At 49.7% G+C, this 21134-nt stretch overlaps 1 protein-coding gene across 2 annotated transcripts in view; it reads left to right on the top strand.

Annotated features, from left to right (window-relative positions):
- The window catches only part of WDFY4 (WDFY family member 4), a 298505-nt gene that overhangs the window by 266893 nt on the left and 10478 nt on the right, over nucleotides 1–21134 (top strand). For both annotated transcript variants that reach the window (XM_019035474.4, XM_063710084.1), the window contains 6 exons: nucleotides 5815–5968; nucleotides 8404–8495; nucleotides 12526–12738; nucleotides 15084–15231; nucleotides 17623–17807; nucleotides 18690–18848. In XM_019035474.4, coding sequence (XP_018891019.4) covers nucleotides 5815–5968; nucleotides 8404–8495; nucleotides 12526–12738; nucleotides 15084–15231; nucleotides 17623–17807; nucleotides 18690–18848 — 951 coding nt within the window. The remainder of the gene's footprint in view (nucleotides 1–5814; nucleotides 5969–8403; nucleotides 8496–12525; nucleotides 12739–15083; nucleotides 15232–17622; nucleotides 17808–18689; nucleotides 18849–21134) is intronic.

Raw genomic sequence — 21134 nt, 5'->3', positions numbered from 1 at the left:
CTTGGAGGTGTGAACTCATCTCTGCCAGGGCAGAGGGCTTGTCTTCCGCAGCAGCAGCCCCAGGATGCTGTAGTTCTTTTGTTCATTTGTTTTTTGACACACGGTCTTGCTCCGTCACTCAGGCTAGAGTACAGTGGCATGATCATAGTTCATAGCAGCCTGGAACTCCAGGGCTCGAGCAATTTTCCTGCTTCAGCCTCCTGAGTAGCTAGGACTATAGATGTGCACCACCACTCCTGGATAATTAAACAAACAAGCAAACAAAAACCAAAACAAAAACAAAAAACCAAAGAAACAAAAAAAAACACACATTTTGTAAAGACGGGGTCTTATTATATTGCCCAAGCTGGAAAATGTTATAGTTCTGAGGAGTCTTGCCTGCCTAGAGCAAGTGTCTGTGAGTCTCCAGAAAGTTGAGTCACTAGGAGGTCAGGCCCCTGCTGGGGTCCCAGCCCAGGCACCAGTTTCTGCCCCAGTAAAAGCACCAGTTGCTCTCAGGCCTGAGATCAGACCCACCCGAGGTGGGGCCCAGCAAGGCAGCCGGCGCCCACCAAAGACACAGCAGCGGTGGCTGCTGCTGCATTTAATAAGAAACAGAAATAAAGTGCTGTGTTAATTAAGTCACAGTCCATGTGAAGTCAGCTGTTACCAGCAGTGGGGAAGGGTTTTCCGAACCACCTGAGGTGAGATGGCTGGTTTTTGTACAAGACAGATGCTAACTGCAGAGAGAATGGAGAACCGTGGGGCAGCACTTGGCCCATCCTGGCTGTTGACTTAGAAGCTCCTGGAGGGGTCAGTGCCAGGAGTCCTGGTGGAGCGTGTGCCAGGGAAGGCGAGGAACCTGGAGCTTCTGTGTCTGTGCTCACACCCAGGTGGACCATGCCTGCCTCTTCACTTGCTGCCTGCAGCTCAGCCCCCTGCCTCTGAGGCAAGCAACCCACCTCCTGGTACCCTAAGGCTCACATAGGGCCAGCCTACCCAGTGCAGCCAGGGCTGTGGGGCTAGACATAGAAACTGCCAGCCTCCCTCTGATTACAGCGCAAGGACATGGGATCTGTAAGGGCCCAAAGTGTGACTTGAGGAGAATCATTCAGGATCTCCAACGCTGTCTGGTTTTTATCATACAGACTTGAGGAGTATTGGAAAAGCACGTGCAATAGAGACAGACAGTCCTGGGATAATCTCCTGGCTCTAGAACTTTCTAATTGGCATTATTGAACAACGGAGCCTCAGTTTCTTCATCCTTTAAAATAACCCCTAGCTGGGAGGGTGGTGAGGACTAAAGGAGATACGGCATGAGCCATTTTGGCTGACCTGAGTGTCCCCTACGTGCCCACCCTCCTCCTCCTAATGCAGGCAGCGTGGTTTCAGCAAGTCTTGATGGGTTCACTCATTTAGAAAAGAGCCACGACCTACAGGAAGGAAAGCTAATGGCCACTCTGGGGTCATCCCGTCCTCTGTGAGAGCAAGACCAAGGAGGCAGCTGGACCAGTGCATGGGCTTCCCAATGCCATGAGGGTCCTATGCCTTTAGCTTACTCAGTAGCGTGTCAGGGCCTGGCTTTTTCCTGCAGAGGCTCAGAGAATGCTGGGTCCAGCTTTCCTTTCCCCTCACACATTTGCCCCGTTACTTCTGAGGTGCTGTTGCTACCAAAAGCTGCCCTGACAGTTCAGGCTCTCCTTCCTGTTGTCATCCCACAGTCCTTCAGATTCCCCACCCTCCTACCTCTGTCCTCGGCACTGGAAGATCCCGCCTCTCCTCACTTCCCCCTGTACCCCACCTCCTACCTTCCATAACTTCTATCCCCTTCTCCTTTGGAGCTCCTGGTTGCCTTCCCCATGCACACTGAGATCAGGGCCCAAGCCCGGGATTGCTCCCTAGTTCTAATCCTAGTCTGTGCAGGGAAAAGGACACAGGGGCTGGGTTCATTTGGCACCTCTTTCTATGTGCCTGCTTCATCGCATGAGATATGTCTCTCTCTCTCTCTCTCTCTCTCTCTCTCTCTCTCTCTCTCTCTCTCACACACACACACACACACACACACACAATTGCTTTCACACCAACAGCTATCATCCAGGGTTCATAGACAAGGGCATGGGCGGTTAAAGAGATTAAGAAACTCACTTGAGTTCATCCTGCAAGTAAGTGGGCACTGAAATTCCTGCCCAAGCCAGTCTGCTTCTGAAGCCAGTGTGCTTTCCACCGTTGCATACTGCCTCTTTGATTGACTAAAGACAGCAGGTTAGATCAACTGATATATCAACAGGGTCCTGTAAGTGAGTTGTTTGCATGGGTACTTTTAAATTACTGGAAAGAATATCTGCAGTGAGAATGGGTTGTCAGCCTGCTGATAAAACCAATTCCATATCCAGATGTGGCAGCAGGTTGATTTGGATCAGTGTTATCAGGAAGGAAGAACAGACTTTCTAGCATATATTATAGAAATACCTGTGCATCTTGGTTTCCTTCAGCATGTGCAGTTACTGAATTTCCTGTGAATGTGGGCCAAGAATTGAAGCCACATTGGAGAGGGGTTTATGAATGTCTAATAGTGATTGAAATGCTCATCCATAGGCAATGGTGCACATAGACTTTGTGCCCTCTCATAAAAGGAGTATTTCCTTTAATATAGAACATTTCTTTTCAGGTTTTCCAGCTTTAGCCATCATACCGTAATTATAGACTGTCCTCTGATTTTAACTTGGATCAATGTGCAGGAATAGTCCTTGCTAGCCACTTCTTTTCCTATTATTTTGCCCTCAATTTTGCTTCATCTCTTAGCAATATTTAGCACCTCCTAAAGGATTTTAATTGAGAAGAGGTACCTAGGATTATATTGTTTCTGAACTCTTCAATATTCAAAATGTTCCCACATCTTTACATGTGAGTGATGTCTTAACTGAGCACAAAATCCAACAACTGTAACCTTTTGGCTCAGAATCCTCTAGGCTTGGCTGGCTCCATTGTCTTCTGGCCTAAATGTCACATGGGAAAACCTTCTGCCAATAAGAAATTGTTCCTTTGTTGGCAATAATAACCTTGCTATTATTTTTTACAGTTTGTTTGGATACAGGTAGGATTTGTTGCAGAACAGATTCCAGAGCAGCTCTTGGTTCAGGAATTCTCTTTGATCACTTTGTTCCTTTCCAAGTTCTAGACTTAATTGTGCTGGTTTATTTCATTTGGGTCTGGACTTTCCTTAGATAGACACTCTGTAAACCTTGACTGGGTCTCTCTGCCTCTTACCTTCTTGCCCCATTTTTCCCTCTTCTCTTTCTTTCCTCCTTCCTTCCTTTCGGAGAATTCAATCCTAGCTGGGACTGCTCGCTGGCAGCCACCAGAGTTTACATCAACCCACAGACTTACAATACAAGTAACAAAGCAACTCCACTTTTTCTTCTAGGGAATTTGGTGTTTTCTTTTGTATTGCAGAAGTGAGAAGACCCATTAATTTTGAAACAAATGTATGCAAATACATTTATTAATATAGGAAATAGGAAAATCAGTTATTGCTTCCTTTATAAATAATACAGGCCTAAGTTTTAAAGATATTACTTTTGCTAAAATGCATTAGACAGCTGTGAAAAAAATAACAGTTTTCTTTGTGGTAATATCTTTAACCAGATTTGTAGCACTAACAATATTTCGTATGTATATATTATTTTTATTTAATACAGGTAATCTTTTTATTACCAGATCATATTGTTTCTCAGGAGACTACCATCAGCATTCATAAAAGCTGCAAAAGGGAAACAGGACGCGGAGAAGGCATCAATCTCCCGCAGATGCAAGGCTTGGGCTGCAGATTAAATATACAATGTTCCTAATACATTTCAATGAGTGACTCGTTAGGTGAAGATTTATTTCAACACCCCACCCCCATTTTATTTCCATTTCAATTTAAATTTGATGGTGGACGTCATTCCCTAATTTCAACCAAGAGCAAAGCGACCTTGGGGAAAAGCCACATGTTTAAAGCTGCCCATGTGCTGTGTTTGCTTGAGTCAGTGTCCCTGTCCCTGTGCGGGGAATGACCCACAGATCTCACTTGATCTGACTCAGTAAATGGATCAGCCAGACCATGACCCTCAAGATGTCCAGGTGTGGCCACCTTGGGTGTGTGGTAGGTTCCCCCCTCTCAGAAAGAGCTGAGTTCCCCCTTGGCCCACACGTAGTGGCTTCAGTTTGTCCCAGGTCCAGGGATTCCCCCAGGAATCTGGCATGGGGCAAAGCACACCCTTTGGAGTTGCATCCATGGGTTTGCCCCAGTTCTGCCATTCACTGCCTTGGGAAAAATCAGTGCACTTTGAGGAGCCTCCCTTTTCTGGTCTGCAAAATGGAAACACCAATTCCGTCCTGATGCAGCTGCTGTGAGGATTAGGAGAGATCATCTGAGCATGGACCAGACATGCCAAGAGAAGGCCCCTGCCCTTTTTTACCTCCACCCACCCCTGCAGCTGCCCCCAAGGCTTCCTTGGGTAAATGCAGAGGGAGACCCTCAGCCCTCTGAGCAGGGAAGGGAGTGGCGGGCACAGAGTGGGCACTGCTGTGGCCCTGCCCCTTGTTCCACATGTGTGCTCTGCAGAAGATGGCAGAAGGAGGACAAGTTTTTGTTATACAAAGGCCCAGCCTTGATGGGGACAAGTGAACTATTGAATCCCAGGCAGAAGGCTATCCCAAAACTTACTTAGACCCAAGGCTCAATTTCAGAAACTGTCTCCTGAAGTCCCTCCACCCTGAGCACCTTCATTTCTCTAACCAGGACCTGGAGGGAGGCACCTCTCTGCCTCCTCCCAACCCCCAAGACCACCTGGTGAATAAGGATAGCATCAGCTGAAGAGTTTGACAATTCACATGAGAGAATCTGGGGAAAGAATGTGCCTGAATTCTTACATGGCCCAACCTCCACAGCCAGGCCTGGGGCTGTACCAGGCCACCTGTGGCCATGGGCCTTGGGACCAGGGCTGGCCCTGGCAGAGGCTGTGGACATCATGTCCTTTGTGGACCAGCCTCCTGCCCCTTGAACCTGAAATTTCTCCATCTCTCCACCCTCAGACCCATTCTCTTTTATTGAAGCCAAGACCGCTGGTCCCAGAGTCTCCTTCCTGCCCACGTCTCTCTCTCACCAAATGCCATGGGCTGTGTGTTGGATGTCACCAGGGCCCTGCCCTAGCGAGCTCTCCTCCCTCCTCCCTTCACCCTCCTCCCTCTGCTTCTTGCTCTCCTCCCACCTCTGCTGCTCACCCAAGCCTTGTCCTCTGCTCAGAACACTGCCATATTCCCCATCAGCAAGCTTCCAGACTCACTTCCGGGGCGCCTCTCCAGGAAACTTCTGCTGACCTCCCACATAGAAAGTTCACCCACTTCTTTGTCCTATGGTTGGTTCTTTATTTCCTGCCTGTGGAACTCGGCCATGAGCCTCTCAGGAGCCGAGTCCCAGTCACTAGCACTCTTGCTGCCTCTTGTTGAGCACCTAATTCAGAGCTGGCCCTCTGCAGTCTTGGAAGTGCTCAGATGTGGTTTTCCTGTTTCTGATATGAACTCAGATTTCCATGGGAGGGAAACATGGATTGATTACCACGGATCATGCATTCTGCCTTGAAGCTCTGGAGCAAGGTTCCAGAGAATAATGAAGGAACCGGTGGCTGGAGAACCACGGCACACACATCTGGGCTGATGGGTACACGTGTGTGAGGAGAGTAAATGAGAGGAGCTAATGGTGGAACCCGTGCCTCCGAGGCAGAATGGACGGTGCCTGGCCAGCAGGAGGGTGCCAGTGAGAGTGGCTGGTCATGTTGGCTCCATTTCCCCCAGGGCGGAAGCTTCGACGTGGCAGACAGAATGTTCCACAGTGTGAAGAGCACATGGGAGTCGGCCTCCAGAGAGAACATGAGTGACGTCAGGGAGCTGACCCCAGAGTTCTTCTACCTGCCTGAGTTCTTAACCAACTGCAACGGGGTAGAGTTCGGTAAGTGGAGGCCTGGTGAGGCCGGGTGAGTGGCGTTGCAGGGTGCTCTTTCCCACAGCCCCTGGGTGATGACCAACATCATCTGGACCTTTGCTAGGCCCTCCCCAGGACCTCAACTTCGGGTGAGGTCTCCACTGGGCAGCAGTGCCCAGAAGGAAAGGTGGTTGCTGAGGAAGGGCGCTGGCCCCAGGCTGCCAGGACAGCGCTGAGCCACCACCCGACCTGTGACTTTTCCTCCGAGGGTCCCAGGTCTCAGTTGGCAGTGAGGCAGTGGCTGAGACCAGGGGCTCTTCTGTGTAGCCCAGGCCTGGCACTGCCTTTCTGCCTCGAGACCTTGGGCAAGCTCCTGCCCCCGACCAGTCCCATTTCCTCCATGTCCCACAAATGGGTTCATGTGGACTCCAAGGGCAGGACCCAGAGATGCTGGGTGTCCTGGCGTAGACTGCTGGGTGGGATCCCAGGGCAGCTGGACGGGCACTTATGGCAGTTCCTTCCTGAACTGCAGGCTCCAGCCTATGATGCAGCAGGGCTTCTTGCTGCTATAGAGGTGGAACAATCTAGGAGACCACGGTGGGTAGCTCCCCTGGGGACTGTTTGTACGTCTCGGAGCCTCCACTGCAAACAGTTGCAAGGCTGAGTCAGGGCAATTTGCAGAGCAGATGAGTGGTCACAGCCTGGGCAGGTCACCGGCCTGGCTGGGAATCATCTTCTGCGGAGAACACGCATGAGCCATCACCAATGCATACCTTGGGCTCTACAGCCCCCCCTCCTCAGTGTTCTCCTTCTGCCTCCGGACAGCACATAAGGGCATGCACCTGAGCCAGGCCAGATGCAGCCCCGGTAGGGGGTACAGCAGAGGAGATTAGTCCCTGCAAAACCTTGTGCAGGGGTTTTCAGCCCTAGATATGCAGCCCACATCCCTGAGGAGAAAGCCAGACAGTGAGCCAGGCCCCGTGAGTCTGACCTATGGAACCTGGGGACCTTGGTGGTGTTCAAATCGTTAGACACCTCACATGTGTCAGGAGTGAGAAGTGAACAAATTCAAAGGATGAATCCCCCAAAGCGTGAGGAGTCCCACAGCAGGAGTCACTCAGGGAGGGTGGCAGCCAGGAGGAGGCGGCTGGCCAGCCTGGGGTTAGAGCACTGACCGGAGTACCCACTCTGTCTTGGAAATGAAGCCAGACTCTTCTGCAGGAGGCATGATGGGCTCAGCTGCAGAAATGATGGCTCCTACCAGCAATGGAGGCCAAGAGAGCAAATGTCCTCAGAAAAGTCAGGAGAACAAGTGGTTATTGAGCACCTACTGTATACAGGGACCTTTTTTTTTAGGCACTGGGGATTTAGTTGGGTCTTCTGGGATGGCATGTCCTGAAGATGTTTACATTCTGTGTGAGGATAGGAAAAATGGAAGAGAAAATATAGACAATTTCTATACTGTAAGTGAAACATTGTTGGATGCTGAGAAGTCCTATGAGGAAAATAGGTAGGAAAATGGTTTGAGGATGACTCAGCAAGACCTGAGTTTCTCTGGTCCTCAGGAAGGACCTGTTGAGGAGGTGGCAGGTGAGCTGAGATGAGTGATGAAAAGGGCCAGGCCAGGCAGCTCAGTAGCCAAGAGAGAGCAGGGGCGCTTTTATTCCAGCTGCTTCTTGCAGGCTCTGGGGAGGTCAGGCAAGACTGTAGCTCACATTTATGGAGTAGCCATCATATGCCTGACATCGTTCTAAGCACGTGATGTGTATTTTCTCTTTTAATCATTATGCCAGCCCTATGAGATAATTCCTGTCATCACCTTAAATTTTACAGGTGGAAAATGAATCTCAAAGAAGTGAAGTGGCTTGTGCAAGGTTGGGCAGCTAATGGGGAGGAGGGAGACTTGGGTTGAGTCCAGCCTCCTCATTCTACTGTCAGGGGAATCTCTGTCTAAAAACCTTGCTGTCCTCGCCTTAAAAACGGAGAGAAAATGCATAAACTATCAAGTTAGAATGAAGATTCAGTGAGGTGATGTGTGGCCAGGGCCTAGCCTAGCTCCTGGCGTGGAGTGAGATACTTAGAATTTGCCAGCTTGCACCGCTATCACTGTATCTCCTGATTGTTTAATGCTGTGTAAAAAGCACCCAGAAGAAAGGCACAGTACAGTGGAGAGGAAGATATACCACACTGATGACCCTGAAATCATTTCAGATGACTTGCAAAGCAAGCACTAGCACTGCCTGGGAAGCAAGGAGGGCCTCCTGGAGGAGGCAAAGGCCTAGAAGCCATGCTGAGGGGTCATTCCAGGCAGAGAAGGTTGAAAGCAGTATGGTCTGCAGAGAACATAACTCACGTTCAGACCTACACAAAATCAGCAACCCTGGGCAATGTGTATTTTACACCCCCCAGTTCCTAGCATGGTTTGAGTTACCCAAATCTCTGCTGCTTCTCATCCCATGCAGGCTGCATGCAGGACGGGACTGTGCTAGGAGACGTGCAACTCCCCCCCTGGGCTGATGGGGACCCTCGGAAATTCATCAGCCTGCACAGAAAGGTGAGTCAGGCCAGGACCCCTGGTATCCTGCTGGGGACCTGAACATCCCCTCAAGTTCCACCGAGGCTTTCTGTCCAAGTGGAGGGCCAGTGACCAGCACTGTGAGGCTTATGTCTGGAAAACCCAGAGAAGGGATGGGGTCTATGCCTTAGGTTGGCAAGGAAAGGCTTGGGCTCTGGACTGTTTCAAGAGCTCCATTAGACCCTGCCTGGGTGCCAGCTTGGTGAGGGTTTCACTGGAGGAAGTGAGCTTAGTGCCCTGGAGGGCAGGTCAGTGTCCTCAGCCAGCCCTACAAGAACATCCACTCCCTGGGCCTGACTGCTCAGCATTGTTCAGAGAGGGTTTGGAGCCTCCCAGGGACTCCCACTGGCCAAAAATTTTCCAGGACTGGGGAGAAATTGGCTTATTACCCAAAAAACTAGACATGGGTAGAGACCAGAGGTCATCAGGGACACATGCTGAATCAAATTTCTGAGTTAGTTTAAGCACATGAAAGACGTTCAACATCATTGGTCACCAGGGAGAAATAAATTAAAACTACCATGAGATGAGATGCTATGACATACCCACCGGAGTGGCTTAAATTTAAAAGACCAGTGAAACCAATAGTTGACGAAAATATGGAGCAACTGGAATGCATGAGACATCAATGGTGGGAAAAGCAAAACGGTACAACCACTTTGTACAAAAGCTTGGTAATATTTTTTATAAATTTGCAGGTGCATTTGCCATATTACCCAGCATTTTCCCTTATAGATATTTACTCCAGAAAATTGAAAGCATGTCCACACAAAAACTTGTGCATGAATCTTCACCAGGTTTATTCAAACTAGTCAAAAACAAAACTCAAATGTCCATCAGCTGGTGAACAGATAAACAAATGATATGTCCACGCACACACAATGGAATGCTACTCAGCAGTAAAAAGGAGCAGATTTACTGAATCAGTTTACACAGAACAACATGGATGAGTTTTAATGCATTATCCTACATGAAAGAAGCCATAATCCAGGGCTACATATCATGTGATTTTTATATACAGGCATGAGATGTGACATTTAGAGGCAAACTGTAGGGACAGAAAACAAATTAGTGGTTCCTAAGATCTGAAGTAGGAGAGTGACCACAAAGGAACACACGGGGGCACTTTTTGAGCCGAGGGAAATGTTCTATGTCTTGACTGTGGTGATGGTTACATGGCTGAATGAATTTATAAAAACACTTTGAACTGGGCATTTTAAAAGGGCAAGTTTCATTGTATGTAAATTACACCTAAAAAGTAAAAATAACCTGAGGCAGGTCTGACTAGTGGCAACAAACCTATGCCTTTTCCTGTCCTTTTCTGCAAAGAGAAAGTTCTTCTTGTTTTATTCTTGCCTCTGGAAACTCAGTGATAGGAGTCATCCCTCTCAGAGCCCACTGTCTTGAGTACTTGGGGCAGAGATGAATGTAACCGCAGGCAGCAGCAGCCATAGTCTGATAAAAGACAGAGGTACGCATGATTCAATTGACCAGAGTGTTGCTGGAATGATGGACCACTACATCTAAGCTGGATAAAGATGTAGCCAAAAACAGGTGGGTGCTGATATAATGCAAAGAAGAAAAGGGACAAGGGGACCTGAGGTTGTGACAAGGTAGAAGAAGAGCCTTAGGGAGCATGTAAATACCCAGAAAGATGAGGAGGATGTGACTGTTGCCAAGTGGATGTTTGAATGAGTGCTTTAGAAGATGAGGCAGTTATGGATACTGATATGGGTTAAGGTGTGGCCATGGGAATGGTGACTTTAGGTGGAATGAAGGCAAAAGTCTTTGGAGATGTGGAGCTTAAGGAACCGAGAGGTCAGAGATCACAATCACTGAGGATGATGGCAGATCTTGGAGAAGAAGGGAAGGTATGGCCAGGAATCACCATCTTTGATGAATGAGGAGAACAGAGAGAAGTTGTTGGAAGACAGCAGTGAGGATGAGGAGTGAGTACAGCTAGATCTCATGCAGCACAGATAAGCAGATCTTTTGTGATTTTTTTTTTTACAAGAGGACAGAGGACCAATACTCTGGAGGTGGCTATAAGGACTGAGGAGACACCAGCCCAACGTTCTGGCCCCAGACATATGGGTTATGTCCAGCAGGTGGCCACCACTTGAACTTGCTGAAGGAGAACTGGTGGCCCTAGGGAAAGCCAGGCTTCATCTAAGGAAAGGAGGTGGAGGAATGTTTGGGAAGAGCTTGAGGACGTGGGATATGTGTTGGTTAGCAAGAGGTAGGAAGAAGGGCCAGCAGAAGGGTCAGCTGTCCTGGCCTATGATCTGCCCTCACCTGGGTATACCTTTAGTGGTTCTGTGGCAACCACCAACAAATGCCGTCATGCAAACATCTCCAGAAGTTCATGAGGTATGCCCCAAGCCAGGTGGTAGGCTTGGGAGAGCCATACCTTTCATTACCCCTCGTATGACATGACTCAAATGTGGCCTTCTTGGCTCCAAAGCCACTTTAATCATAGACCTCAGAAAAGCCAACTTAGCACAGGTGACCTGGCTTCTTCAGATCCAGGTGTATAGGGCAGCTTGTCCTCCCAGAGGACCAACAAGGGGAGCCCAGACAATCCCAAATGAACATTTTGAGGCTCTAGGGACCTAGCCCTGAAGCTAGGTTCTATTCAGTAGAAACAGGTGCCACCTCTCAGATAGACTGTGATATCGAGACACTGGGCCATACTTCCTCTTGCTCATGTGTGACACCTGATGAGAATTATTGCCAACCTGGGTCCCCCATTCTGAGCCAGTGCCACCCATCTGGGCTGTATGCATGAAAGATCCAGCATGCTTGGCTCTTCTGCTAAATTCTTTGGATGACACCTTTTATGAGGGGCAGATGTTGCTGACTTCCGGTGGGAGCTGTGGTCCTGAACGGGATGAGGTTTACTTCTCACTTAAAGGTTGTAAACTCGGATCCAGGCTCCATGTTTGAGTTGAGAAGGTCTCCTGTCCTCCCATCTGGAGACAGTGAGCCTGAGCATGGACAGAATGTTCCTCAGGTCTGTGAGTGCGTGGGTGAGAAACTCCTTGCCTGCTGCATGCCCCCAGCTAGACACAGCTGCCCCAGTGAAGGAAGTTCACATTCCTGGGGGCTAAACTGCACCTCAGAAGCAGGTTCTATCATTTCTGTGCCAGGGATGATTTAGAAGATGCCCACACCCATGTCCAGAATTCCCCAGTAACTGAGTGAAGTGAGATCTGCTCAGTGAGATTGGATGCCCCCTGTGAGGTTCTGAGGAATGAAAACTGGGGGCTGGAGTGTTAGGATCAAAAACCACACATGAGCCTGCCCTAGAAGTGGGTTAATTATACCTGCCACCAAAAGGCGGTGTTCATGGGAGGAAACAACACCTGTGAAACAGCCAGTGCCTGGCATTGTATGTGCTTGGTGAAATCACCTAACTCCTGGAGCTCCCTGTGTGTCATCCGTGGAGACAACTTAATTCTTACATGAACCTGCTAAGAAGGTACAATTGTTCATTTTACAGATGAAGAAACCAAGGAACAGTGATGTTAAGGAATGTGTACATGGCAGCACCCACACCCACTGTGCTCGAGAGCACGGTCTCCTGATCACTGCACTTAGCCTCCGCCTCCTGACACTCTCTGGTCAGAACCAGCTCTCCTTGTTTCATATGTCACATCTCAGCAAGACCCCAAGACTTTATTTTCAGCCTTGTCTCTTCCATTTAGATGTCTTTCCCAGGCCTGCACCTCATAGATACTGTGGACACCGTGGTTGTTTTATGACATGGTTGAGCTGGGGTGGTGAAAACAGTCAGATCTGATTTGCTGCTGGCTGGAGACAGGACTAGGGTGGCCCTCGGGTGGCTGGCTCATCCTGCCTCTTTGTGCTCATCAAGCCCAGGGGCCCATCAATTATCTCCTCTGTGCAGGGCCAGCACCCTGAAGCATGTGCCCCTTCCAATCTGTGCAGTGAGTGCATGAGTCCATGAGTGGCCTGGGTTTTAATGCTCTTTGGGTTTTTGTTCCAGGCCCTGGAAAGTGACTTTGTCAGTGCCAACCTCCACCATTGGATAGACCTTATTTTCGGGTACAAGCAGCAGGGGCCAGCCGCAGTGGACGCTGTTAATATCTTCCACCCCTACTTCTACGGTGACAGAATGGACCTCAGCAGCATCACTGACCCCCTCATCAAAAGCACCATCCTGGGGTTTGTCAGCAACTTTGGACAGGTGCCCAAACAGGTATAGCATGCCTTGTCATTTGCCTTGCTTTCTCAAAAGAGTGTGTGCAGTGTGAGGACATTCTCTCCTGGGGTGAAAGTGAAGGAGATGGCTGAAGAGGTGAAATGGTCCCCCATCATCTTCCTGTGCTTTCAATATCAGGCTTAACCCTCAGTTACCACCTGATGTTGATGCATATGATGACATCATTAGTGAAACTAGTGAAAGTTGTGTTTATCTGTGACTGATCTGATTTTAGACACTACAATAGATATGTGGTAACTAATTACTTGTGTTCGTATCTACCCTACAGGTTTGTTGTATCCAATGACTTAAGACATATCAAGTGTTTGAAAGTGCCTGAAATATGACCAGCACTTAACAAATGTTAGCTATTAGTGTGATTATATCATTGAAATCTCTCATGAGCTCTGGATATAGAGAGTATTCCTTTATGGACCAGGAAACTGAGGCTCAGAGAGGCTAAATAAATACCTTGCCTAGAATTACACTAACAGCAGTCAACAGAGGTAGAGCTCTGGTCCTATCTGAGTAGGTCTAAAGCTTGCACCATGTTGTCACCAGTGTGAGAGCATCTGCCTTCTACCTGCCAGGCCTCTGGTGAAATTGCGAAGTCTCACCTAGGCCTTCTACTGTGCTGGCTCTGTCTCCTGTCAAGATAGTCACTTAGCAATATGAGGTTGTGCATTCCCCTGTTGACATACTAATGAAAGCACAAGTTAGGTGCTTATTTAATTGATTCTGGCCCTGTTGATCCTTGAACTGTGGTTGTGTGTGGAGGTGTTTTGTTCCAGCCTTCCCCACATGCAACCATGAGGACTCGGGGTGGGGAGGGGCTCCTTCTGCAGTTAGTGCTAAACTAACATCTTTCTCTCTGGTCTCACATGACATGCTGAGGTTTGCTCAGCTCCCAGGTAAAGGGAATGTGAGGAAGGTATGAGGGTGACTTGGAGATTGGATGGCACATCCAGTGTGGGTTTGCTGGGAGGCTTTGTAGGAAGGAAAGAATTTCACGAAAGAAGCCTGTTAGCCTAATGGTTTCATTTCTTGAATTTAAAAAATATATAATAATACAAAGCAACAAAATAATTCAAAGTAGTAGCCACCACCATCCAGCCATGTCCTGCCTCATGTACTCTTAGCCCTTGTCCACAGCACAGATCTTTTCCCGTCAGTGTAGTCATGGAGTACATACAACTTCAGATTCTGACTACTCAACAATGTGTCATAGGTGCTTTGACAAGTATTTGTAAAGTAGCTATCAGAATGAGAATCCCCAAGTGTCCCAGTCTGAAGACAAGATTGCAGCACTCAGACTCCATGCTGCTCCTGACAGGGGCTGTGTCTGCTACTCCCAGTCACCTTGAGCAAAGAAGAGTGCTCATTATTAAACACTCATTGAAAACTCATCATTTTGATTTCTGTTTGCATTGATCGCCCACCCAGTTTTTCTAAATAAGTTACCATTTGATCCAGGACTATAACTGAGCTGAGGTTTCCCTGAGACCACCCATGCCCACCCCAGCTGCCCATCGAACTGGAGCCCCAACTCTGCCCATGTCCACAGCCCGGACCAGCTTCCACCTCTTCTCCCTCCAGCGTACGCCTGGTGGATGACTTGCAGGAATGTGCTGCTGGCTGGAAAGAGCAGCCCAGCAGGGCTGCAGTCTGGGAGAGACTTCAAGGTAGAGAGCTGGATCTGGCCACAGCTGCACGCCCTGGTCCAGCAGCAAGGACTCAACCAGGCAGCATGGCTCATGCTCAGGGCTTGGCTTGGTTTTGCAGAAAATTTGGCATTAGGCACAATCTGATGGCAGAGATTGGAGAAAAATAAGAAATAGGCCACTAATGGGATTTGCCTGTGTTCTTTGGAATATTTGAATGGATGCTGTTAAAGACTTGTGTTAATGCTTAATGAGCCTGCAGAGAGTTGGTGAGGGAAGGATGAAAACTATGAGAAATAGGTTGAGCCAATAAAGGGAGCCACGTTATCTAGGGAACGAAGAGGGTCACTCCAGCCTCATGATTGAGAGACAGTTCTTCCGGGGACCAGGGGCTCTTCAATGAGGCCAGTCTTCTCCCAAGCAGCTTGGGAAAGGAGAGATTTGGCAGGCAGAAGGGCTGCCTTTATGACCTTGAAAAAGTAGCTGTCCCTCTCTGAGCCCCAGGCCCCTCACCTGCAGCGTCTGAGGGCTGGACCAGAGGTTCTGTTCATGTTCAGCTCTGTCAGGAACAAGCTGAGCTGTGGCAACCCCCAGAGACGGGGTGCAGCTACAGTGTGCACAGGGACGACCCCTCCTCTGGGCATCTCTCCCCTCATGTGTGTCTGTTCCCTGTCTCTCTAGCTCTTTACCAAACCTCACCCAGCCAGGACTGCAGCAGGGAAGCCTCTGCCTGGAAAGGATGTCTCCACCCCCGTGAGCCTGCCTGGCCACCCACAGCCCTTTTTCTACAGCCTGCAGTCGCTGAGGCCCTCCCAGGTCACGGTCAAAGGTGATTCCCTGGCCATGCATTGTTTGGTGTCCTGTCCCAGGGTTGTCCCTTCAGTGGCTGGGTTCCTCTGGAGGTCCAGCGCCACATACCTGGGCAAAGTATTGAGGACTGACTTTGAATGGCTGCATCTCCAGTCACAGCCAGATTCTAGGGGGGTGTCATCTCCGGGAAGTGTCTAGGAGCTCCTCTGTTAGACCCTAACTTCTGAAGACCCACGTCTCTCTGTCTTTCTGTCTGTCTCTCTCACACACATACACACACACACACCTCTTTCAGACACACACACACATCTCTCTTCCTCTTCCTCTCTTTTATACACGCACACACACATATACACACACATACCTTCTTTCCTCAAGAGACCAGTGGAGAGTCCCAAGTTTCCCAAGGAAGGATTACAGCCTCTGTGCTTTGGCCACTGGTCCTCCTAAGCAGGGCAGGAGGACTAAGCTAAGCACTCTTAGCAGGCAGCCAGTAGCTAAGAACATGTGCTCTGGGGCAGATGGCCCAGGAGTGAATTCCAGTCCTACTGCTTCCTGACTGTGTGACCTTGGGCAAGCCATTGAACCTCCATGTTCCCACGGGGATTGGAATAGCGTTGAATGGATGCTATTACAGATTTGTATTGATGCTTAGATAAATAAGCCTGCAGAGAGTTGGTGAGGAAAAGATGAAAAACATGAGAAATAGGTTGAGCCAGTGAAGGGAGCCATGTGATCTAGGGAGGGAAGAGGGTCACTCTGGCCCTATTATTGAGAAACAGTTCTTCCAGGGACCAGGGGCTCCTCAACAAGGCCAGTCAGAAAGAGCTCAATGAGATGAGCCACCTTCGGTGCCCAGCACATAGTGGTGATTATTAGTCCATCTCTTCTGACCATAATTCAGTGGCTTCATTGGCTGCCACCAAGGCTCAGAGAGGCTCTATAGAAGCAGGAGTCCACTGGGGTGGGGGTGGTTCCACTGGGGTGGGGGTGGTCCCACCCAGCCCAGGAGGGAGGATCACCCAGATGGAAGCAGAAGAGAGGGTGAAGCTGGGTTCCTAGGGCCATGTATGTATGAAGTCGGGTGCCAGTGTCATCTGAGGACATGCACTGCCTTGGGGAAATCTCACTACATTGAACAACATGCAGGTCCCAAGGAGTATGAAGTTAAGTTTTCAAGGGTTTTAGTGGTGTCCTTTTTTATCCTTGAAGTCCAAGAACAGTGTCATTGGCACACCCCACCCTGGTAGATAAGGTGCTACTGCTCTTGGCTCTGGGGACCATGCCTCCATTTGCCCCAGGACTGGGGATCCGCTGCTGCATTGAAGTCCCTGGGCAGTCAGGCACAGCCCCTGCCCTCACGGAGAGGGACATGAGGTGCAAACCACATCAACAATAACAAGGGAGCTCAAATCTCCCATGTGGGCTCCAGGAGACTGATGCAGATCTTACCAGCCACGGGTCCTGGGGATCCTTCCTGAGGCTCAGTTTCTTCATGTGTAAGGTATGGAAGACAATGGCTCTGCCCTCAGGCTTGTGACAGTGCCATGAAGTGGTGTCTGTCACACAGGCAGGCAACAAGCCAGCGCTGAGACAGGAGTCCTGGCAGATGCTGGTGCCACTCTGAGCACACACACTGGGCCTTGCTTTAAAGGGCCTGGCTTTACTCTCTCCCTTTGATCTGAGCAGCCCCAGAGGGTAAGGGCCATTGATGCCACAGTCCCTTCCCTATGGGGAGAGACATCTCACAGTCTTATCCTGGAGCCTTTCCTGAATCCTGCTCCCTCTCTTCCTCCTGGGTGGTAGGGTCAGGAAGAGGGTGGTTCTCCCACTTCACCCAGCACAGGGCAAGGAAGGGAGTGGCCCCCACCAGGAGGAAGGAAAGGCCCCTACGTGGTGGGTATGGTGTGCACAGTCTTAGAAACTAGGCTGGCCTCAGTGTTTTGAGTCAACAAGCTGCACCAGGCTCTGTGCCAGGGGACACACATTGAAAGGGGCATGGTTTTCTCTACTCCATGGGAAGAGGCTAGGGTCTGAAGAGATGGAATGACTTCACCAGCATAACCAGACTTGGAATGAGGTCTGGGCAGCTCCAAATCCCGTGCTGTGAGCCATATTCCAGCTGGGGCTGGGGGTGGCTCCCAGAGTGGAGCTGAGGGAGGATGGGAATTGTGCCTCCCTGTGACTCCTGCCCCGGGGCCCGGCTACAGTGGGTGCTGTCCTTCTGTGCATAGGTTCAAGTCTAGCGTGTCTGCCTGTCACTCCTGCCCAGAGCCCAGCTGCAGTGGGTGCTGTCCTTCCATGCATAAGTTCAAGTCCAGTGTGTCTGCCTGTGACTCCTGCCTGGGGACCCAGCTGTAGTGGGTGCTGTTCTTCCATGCATAAATTCGCCATACTAACTGGGGTGTAGATATGTACCTCTTTTCTCTAGGCTCAGAGTCCCCCAAAGGGGCCATTGGCCACATTGTCCCTACTGAGAAGACCATTCTGGCTGTAGAGAGGAACAAAGTGCTGCTGCCTCCTCTCTGGAACAGGACCTTCAGCTGGGGCTTTGATGACTTCAGCTGCTGCTTGGGGAGCTACGGCTCCGACAAGGTGAGTGGGCTGCAGGGAGCAGGGGCAGCCTCAGGACCTCAGCCTTCCTCCAGCTGGAGGCAGAGATGGCCCAGAGATAAGCGAGTCCAAAGCAACCTCGCTCACTTTCCCTACAAGGTGTGCTGCCAGCCTGGGCGGGAAAGGACTCAGTGACCGTACAAAGACCCTCCTTGGGCCGGGCCTCAAACCCTCCTTCCAAGGCTTGCAAGTTGGCAGTGTATACTGTCACCTCCAGAGCAGAGGCTAACTGGACACATGGCCACATTGAGCCCACCCACACTGGCACTAAGTGTAGGAGGGAAGTCCTGGGGGCTCCTCTGGTTCCAATCATGATTTAAACTCAAAGGACACATGCTGAGCATTTGGGGGCTGGCAGGAGCAAGCTGTTTCCCTACTGGTCCTCCCAGCCCCCGTGTAGGCCATGCAGTCACCTCTGCCTTCTTGATGTGGCCCCTGCCCTCCTCCTCAGGCCCCATTCCTACTCCAGCTCCCCTCCCCTAATCCCATCACTTACAATGAATTCCCTATCCCCCAAGCTCTCCCCAGCCCCTCCCTAGCCTTGCCCCACCAACTTCTTGAGGCAGGCGTGGAACTCAGCCCCACATGTCCTCCCTCCTGACCCCCAAGCTAAGCCACCCCGTGCTGGTGCTCATGGGGTCTTCTCAGCATCCCTCACTTGTTTCTTCCCACCTGCTGGAGGAGGAGCTCCTGCGTGGGGTCCCAGGATGGTCTGGATTTTGTCACCAAGGACTGGCTCCTGAACACATGGCATGTCCCCAGTTCCCAAGGCACTCAGACTGGCCCACATACCCCCGTGACTCTATCCTGGGCTCCTGTCCCTGCTGTCTCCACAGCAGCGCTCATCCCCCTTATCTCCTACAGGTCCTGATGACATTCGAGAACCTGGCTGCCTGGGGCCGCTGTCTGTGCGCCGTGTGCCCGTCCCCAACAATGATTGTCACCTCTGGGACCAGCACTGTGGTGTGTGTGTGGGAGCTCAGCATGACCAAAGGCCGCCCGAGGGGCTTGCGCCTCCGGCAGGTATGGTCCAGCTCGTGCAGGTGCGGTCCTCAGGTGGGGACAGTACTTCATGTAGGGACAAAACCTCTGCCTGGCATGGCACCTGGGCTGGTGTGGTGCCAGAACACACCCTAACTCTGCTCACTGAGGGCCCTGCCACCCTCAGAAGCTGGGAATGAGTGAAGTGAGGTGCAGAGGGTGGCCCACAGCTCAGTGTCATTCAGGAGTATCATTTTATTCCCATGGTGCATTTGACAGGTACACAGGGCAGGTGCCTCCACAGAGGCCCACACCTTAGCGAGAGATGCCGGGCCACACACAGTCACTTCATGCACATGACAGGTCTGGTGAAATCAGTTTCCTTACACCAGATAATACTTTTTGAGCATTTTGCCACAAGTTGGCCTTTATGCCAAGGATTTTTACATGGATTGCCTCATTTTAGCTTATTGACAGCCCTGTAAAATAGGTGCCATGATCACCCCTACTTTATTGGTGAAGGAAAAATGAGATGCAAAGAAGTTTAAGTGGTACATCCAAGGTCAAATGAAAGACTTTCTGAAAGGAAGTGGTTGAGGTGGGAGGAGGAGGAGCCATGAGCCAGGAGTCTGAAGATGTGCACCACCAGCCCTCATAGAGAATGCTAATCCCAGTGGCACTTAACGTTTGCTTAACATTCCAAATGCACCAAGGCCCTTCTGTATACTAATTTTTTTCCCTGAAGAAGGAACTATTATTTCCACTTTCAGACAGGGAAACTGAGGCTCAGAACAGCTTGCATTTGAATCTAGGTTTGTCTAACACAAAACCCCATGCGCTCTCCCTGCATACTCTGGAACTTGCCCTAGAATATCACTAGGGGACACTTTCAACTCTAAAATCCAATTCATTTCTGCATCTGTTTTTTAGTTAGCCACAGAACCCTAAAGTAACAGAAACAAAAATAAGCTGTACAAAATCACTCACGCCTGTAATACCAGCACTTTGAGAGGCTGAGGTGGGCGGATCACGAGGTCAGGAGATCGAGACCATCCTGGCTAACACGGTGAAACCCTGTCTCTACTAAAAATACAACAGATTAGCCAGGCGTGGTGGCGGGTGCCTGTAGTCCCATCTACTCAGGAGACTGAGGCAGGAGAATGGCGTGAACCCGGGAGGCGGAGCTTGCAGTGAGCAGAGATTGCGCCACTGCACTCCAGCCTGGGTGACAGAGCGAGACTCCGTCTCAAAAAAAAAAAAAAAAAAAAAAATCACCACTGACCAAATTTACTAAACTGAACATGTTTCACTGAAACATGTTCTCTGGATAATTTTCACTGAAACATGTTCTCTGGGGTTCTCTGGATAATTTTCAAGCCACTTCTGTCACCCTAGACCGTGTCCTTGTCTCCTGGTGCCATGCAGGGCATGGAGGGTGCTGCGTGGGCACTCAGCAAATGTGAGGTGAAGGAATGAATAGGGCAGTGCGAGAAGGGGCTGACACATATGCAGGGGCAGCGCACCCCTGAGAGGCAGCTGTACAGGCGACAGGCAGGTGACCTTCACCAACTGCTGTTGTCAGTGGGCTGGGTATGATTCCTGATCTCAGCAAAGGGACTGGAAATGAAAGACTGGAGTGCTCTCTCCCCAGCATCCCCATTGCCCATTTACAGCTTGCCCTGGGGACTGTACATAGTTCCACCTGACCCTGGGGCTGGCCTTGGGGTACTGGGGCAGTGATTTTTCTATCATTCTCTGAGCTCCCATTTAACAGTGGAAATGCACAGAAACACCCTCGTATCGACCTCATAAAAATGTAATTTATCATCCTCTCCTACTTCCAAATCAACAGGAAAAGATATGGGAATCCCACATGCTCTTATTTTCTAAAAATAAAACACTTTATCACTTACCTGTAAAGGCTAATGTAGGCTTGCAGATTCCCCAGACCCATGGCTGCTCAGTGAAGGGGTCCATTCCTGACCTGTGGACAGGAAAGTCATCACAGAAGAGCCTCACAGGCGGTTCAAAAAGTATTTTATTTTTAAAGATACTGCAACATTAAAGAGAAATTTTAAAATTACTTCAAAGACAAACAATTCTCTACCATCCCTATAAAAGTTTTCAATTTTGCATACTCTTATCCCCAGATATACATATTTATATCTTTCTGATCATTGTGTAGATATTTTATTCTATTTTCACCCAGCCTATCCAATTGTTTCCATTTTTCTACATTCTCTATAATTTACATTTCAGTCGTTCCATATCATTCCATTTCCATAAAATTGCATTTCGATTGTTTTGTTATGTCAGTGCACTACAGTT

This window comes from Gorilla gorilla, chromosome 8 (genome assembly GCF_029281585.2).
Source record: "Gorilla gorilla gorilla isolate KB3781 chromosome 8, NHGRI_mGorGor1-v2.1_pri, whole genome shotgun sequence".
NCBI lineage: Eukaryota > Metazoa > Chordata > Mammalia > Primates > Hominidae > Gorilla > Gorilla gorilla.
This window is presented reverse-complemented; position numbering and strand designations above follow the sequence as displayed.